This window comes from Tachysurus fulvidraco, chromosome 13 (genome assembly GCF_022655615.1).
Source record: "Tachysurus fulvidraco isolate hzauxx_2018 chromosome 13, HZAU_PFXX_2.0, whole genome shotgun sequence".
NCBI classification, from domain to species: domain Eukaryota; kingdom Metazoa; phylum Chordata; class Actinopteri; order Siluriformes; family Bagridae; genus Tachysurus; species Tachysurus fulvidraco.
In genome coordinates, this window is record NC_062530.1 from 26,932,976 (window position 1) to 26,937,975 (window position 5,000).

Below are 5,000 nucleotides of genomic sequence, written 5' to 3' on the forward strand. Positions count from 1 at the left end.
TTAGTTGTGTAGTTTAGTGCTGCTTTAATTTAGTTGTGTAGTATAGTGCTGCTTTAATTTAGTTGTGTAGTATAGTGCTGCTTTAATTTAGTTGTGTAGTTTAGTGCTGCTTTAGTGTAGTTGTGTAGTATAGTGCTGCTTTAGTGTAGTTGTGTAGTATAGTGCTGCTTTAGTGTAGTTGTATAGTATAGTGCTGCTTTAGTGTAGTTGTGTAGTATAGTGCTGCTTTAGTGTAGTTGTGTAGTATAGTGCTGCTTTAATTTAGTTGTGTAGTATAGTGCTGCTTTAGTTTAGTTGTGTAGTTTAGTGCTGCTTTAGTTTAGTTGTGTAGTTTAGTGCTGCTTTAATTTAGTTGTGTAGTTTAGTGCTGCTTTAGTGTAGTTGTGTAGTTTAGTGCTGCTTTAGTGTAGTTGTGTAGTTTAGTGCTGCTTTAGTGTAGTTGTGTAGTTTAGTTGTGTAGTTTAGTGCTGCTTTAGTGTAGTTGTGTAGTTTAGTGCTGCTTTAGTGCTGCTTTAGTGCTGCTTTAGTGTAGTTGTGTAGTTTAGTGCTGCTTTAGTTTAGTTGTGTAGTGTAGTGCTGCTTTAGTGCTGCTTTAGTGTAGTTGTGTAGTTTAGTGCTGCTTTAGTTTAGTTGTGTAGTTTAGTGCTGCTTTAGTTTAGTTGTGTAGTGTAGTGCTGCTTTAGTGTAGTTGTGTAGTGTAGTGCTGCTTTAGTTTAGTTGTGTAGTTTAGTGCTGCTTTAGTGTAGTTGTGTAGTTTAGTGCTGCTTTAGTTTAGTTGTGTAGTGTAGTGCTGCTTTAGTGCTGCTTTAGTGTAGTTGTGTAGTTTAGTGCTGCTTTAGTTTAGTTGTGTAGTTTAGTGCTGCTTTAGTTTAGTTGTGTAGTTTAGTGCTGCTTTAGTTTAGTTGTGTAGTATAGTGCTGCTTTAGTTTAGTTGTGTAGTTTAGTGCTGCTTTAGTTTAGTTGTGTAGTTTAGTGCTGCTTTAGTGCTGCTTTAGTGCCGCTTTAGTGTAGTTGTGTAGTTTAGTTGTGTAGTTTAGTGCTGCTTTAGTTTAGTTGTGTAGTTTAGTGCTGCTTTAGTTTAGTTGTGTAGTTTAGTGCTGCTTTAGTGTAGTTGTGTAGTTTAGTGCTGCTTTAGTGCCGCTTTAGTGTAGTTGTGTAGTTTAGTTGTGTAGTTTAGTGCTGCTTTAGTGCCGCTTTAGTGTAGTTGTGTAGTTTAGTTGTGTAGTTTAGTGCTGCTTTAGTGCCGCTTTAGTGTAGTTGTGTAGTTTAGTTGTGTAGTTTAGTGCTGCTTTAGTGCCGCTTTAATTGTGATTGTAATTGTCAGACTTTCTGATGAAGGTTAATTTGAACCCCTTCAGGTTTGACCCGAAGCGAGCAGTGCAGCAGCTGAGGGCGTGTGGCGTCCTGGAGACCATTCGCATCTCCGCCGCAGGATTTCCATCCAGGTGAAGATCAACTTGTTTATACAGTTATTTGGAGCAACAAAGAGAAACATGAAGCAGATAGAGATGGTGTGTGTGTATGTGTGTGTGTGGTGTGTGTGTGTGGTGTGTGTGTGTGTGTGTGTGCATGTTTGTGTGTGTGTGTTTTTCTATGTGCGCGTGTGTGTGTGTTTTTCTGTGTGCGCGTTTGTGTGTGTGTGTGTTTCTGTGTGCGCGTTTGTGTGTGTGTGTGTTTCTGTGTGTGCGTTTGTGTGTGTGTGTGTGGTGTGTGTGTGTGTGTGTGTGTGTGTGTGTGTGTGTTTCAGGTGGACCTATCAGGAGTTCTTCAGCCGTTATCGTGTGTTGAGTGAAACAGAAAGACGTCATGGCTGATAGGAAAATGACCTGCAGGAACGGTCGGGAGAAACGGGTGCAGGGGAGAAACAGGCTGACGGCGGAGAAGGAAGACGCGCGGCAGACGCGCGCAGGACGCGCGCAGGACGCGCGCAGACGCGCGCAGACGCGCGCAGGACGCGCGCAGACGCGCGCAGGACGCGCGCAGGACGCGCGCAGGACGCGCGCAGACGCGCGCAGGACGCGCGCAGACGCGCGCAGGACGCGCGCAGGACGCGCGCAGACGCGCGCAGGACGCGCGCAGACGCGCGCAGGACGCGCGCAGACGCGCGCAGGACGCGCGCAGACGCGCGCAGGACGCGCGCAGGACGCGCGCAGGACGCGCGCAGGACGCGCGCAGGACGCGCGCAGACGCGCGCAGGACGCGCGCAGACGCGCGCAGGACGCGCGCAGACGCGCGCAGGACGCGCGCAGGACGCGCGCAGGACGCGCGCAGGACGCGCGCAGGACGCGCGCAGGACGCGCGCAGACGCGCGCAGGACGCGCGCAGGACGCGCGCAGGACGCGCGCAGGACGCGCGCAGGACGCGCGCAGACGCGCGCAGACGCGCGCAGGACGCGCGCAGGACGCGCGCAGGACGCGCGCAGACGCGCGCAGGACGCGCGCAGACGCGCGCAGGACGCGCGCAGGACGCGCGCAGGACGCGCGCAGGACGCGCGCAGGACGCGCGCAGACGCGCGCAGGACGCGCGCAGGACGCGCGCAGGACGCGCGCAGACGCGCGCAGGACGCGCGCAGGACGCGCGCAGGACGCGCGCAGGACGCGCGCAGACGCGCGCAGACGCGCGCAGGACGCGCGCAGGACGCGCGCAGGACGCGCGCAGGACGCGCGCAGACGCGCGCAGGACGCGCGCAGGACGCGCGCAGGACGCGCGCAGGACGCGCGCAGGACGCGCGCAGACGCGCGCAGGACGCGGCGAGGACGCGCGCAGGACGCGCGCAGACGCGCGCAGGACGCGCGCAGACGCGCGCAGGACGCGCGCAGGACGCGCGCAGGACGCGCGCAGGACGCGCGCAGGACGCGCGCAGACGCGCGCAGACGCGCGCAGGACGCGCGCAGGACGCGCGCAGGACGCGCGCAGGACGCGAGCAGACGCGCGCAGGACGCGCGCAGGACGCGCGCAGACGCGCGCAGGACGCGCGCAGGACGCGCGCAGACGCGCGCAGGACGCGCGCAGGACGCGCGCAGGACGCGCGCAGGACGCGCGCAGACGCGCGCAGGACGCGCGCAGGACGCGCGCAGACGCGCGCAGGACGCGCGCAGACGCGCGCAGGACGCGCGCAGGACGCGCGCAGGACGCGCGCAGACGCGCGCAGGACGCGCGCAGGACGCGCGCAGGACGCGCGCAGACGCGCGCAGGACGCGCGCAGGACGCGCGCAGGACGCGCGCAGGACGCGCGCAGACGCGCGCAGGACGCGCGCAGACGCGCGCAGACGCGCGCAGGACGCGCGCAGGACGCGCGCAGGACGCGCGCAGGACGCGCGCAGACGCGCGCAGGACGCGCGCAGACGCGCGCAGGACGCGCGCAGGACGCGCGCATGACGCGCGCAGGACGCGCGCAGGACGCGCGCAGGACGCGCGCAGACGCGCGCAGGACGCGCGGCAGGACGCGCGCAGGACGCGCGCAGGACGCGCGCAGGACGCGCGCAGGACGCGCGCAGGACGCGCGCAGGACGCGCGCAGACGCGCGCAGGACGCGCGCAGGACGCGCGCAGACGCGCGCAGGACGCGCGCAGGACGCGCGCAGGACGCGCGCAGGACGCGCGCAGGACGCGCGCAGGACGCGCGCAGGACGCGCGCAGACGCGCGCAGGACGCGCGCAGGACGCGCGCAGGACGCGCGCAGACGCGCGCAGGACGCGCGCAGGACGCGCGCAGACGCGCGCAGGACGCGCGCAGGACGCGCGCAGGACGCGCGCAGGACGCGCGCAGACGCGCGCAGGACGCGCGCAGACGCGCGCAGGACGCGCGCAGACGCGCGCAGGACGCGCGCAGGACGCGCGCAGACGCGCGCAGACGCGCGCAGGACGCGCGCAGACGCGCGCAGGACGCGCGCAGACGCGCGCAGACGCGCGCAGGACGCGCGCAGGACGCGCGCAGACGCGCGCAGACGCGCGCAGGACGCGCGCAGACGCGCGCAGGACGCGCGCAGACGCGCGCAGGACGCGCGCAGGACGCGCGCATGACGCGCGCAGGACGCGCGCAGGACGCGCGCAGACGCGCGCAGACGCGCGCAGGACTCGCATACGCTCGCAGGACGCGCGCAGTACGCTCGCATACGCAGCGCAGACGCGCGCATGACGCGCGCATACTCGCTCATGACGCTCTCAGACGCGCGCATACGCTCGCATACTCTCGCAGACTCTCTCAGTACTCTCTCAGACTCTCTCATACGCTCGCATTACGCTCTCATACTCTCTCATGACTCTCTCATACGCTCTCATACTCTCTCATACTCTCTCATACTCGCTGCATTCTCTCTCTATACTCTCTCATTACTCTCTCATTACTCTCTCATTACTCTCTCATACTCTCTCATATTTAGAGCTTCTTCATTCGTGTCATGGTTTTTTCCCCACAGGATCAGGATAAGTACCAGTTTGGGAAGACGAAGATCTTTTTCCGAGCAGGTCAGGTGGCGTACCTGGAGAAACTCCGTGCCCGACAAACTGCGCGCCGCCTGCATCCGCATCCAAGACCATCCGCTGCTGGCTGGAGCGCAAGAAGTACCTGCGCAATGAACGAGCCGCCATCATCATCCATAGATACGTCAGGGGATACCAGGCCGATGGTGAGGAACACGCAGGCTCCGGACCAGCGTACAGAGAGATGGGAGGAGGTGTAGATGGAGGAGCTACAGTTTCTAACGCTCTCTTCTTCTTGTTTTCAGCCTGGCGAGAGTTTCTGCGCCGACCAGAGCCGCCATCATCATCCAGAAAGTACCAACGTATGTACGTGCAGAGGACCGGCTACAGGCGCAAACGCACCTTGCCCTCGCCATGCAGTGTATCCTCCGAGCGTACATGGCTCGCCAGCAGTACAGAGGCGGTACACACACACACACACACAACAATAGTTACACACATACACACACGCACAATATTTACACACAAACACTATTACACACACACACACTATTTACACACACGCACAATAGTTACACAC

At 60.5% G+C, this 5,000-nt stretch overlaps 1 protein-coding gene across 1 annotated transcript in view; it reads left to right on the plus strand.

Moving 5' to 3' along the window:
• The window catches only part of myo5aa (myosin VAa), an 87,563-nt gene that overhangs the window by 59,017 nt on the left and 23,546 nt on the right, over nt 1-5,000 (plus strand). Inside the window, exons 40-42 of the mRNA XM_047822820.1 lie at nt 1,325-1,445; nt 4,466-4,626; nt 4,726-4,883. Of these exons, the coding sequence (XP_047678776.1) occupies nt 1,325-1,445; nt 4,466-4,626; nt 4,726-4,883 (440 nt within the window). The remainder of the gene's footprint in view (nt 1-1,324; nt 1,446-4,465; nt 4,627-4,725; nt 4,884-5,000) is intronic.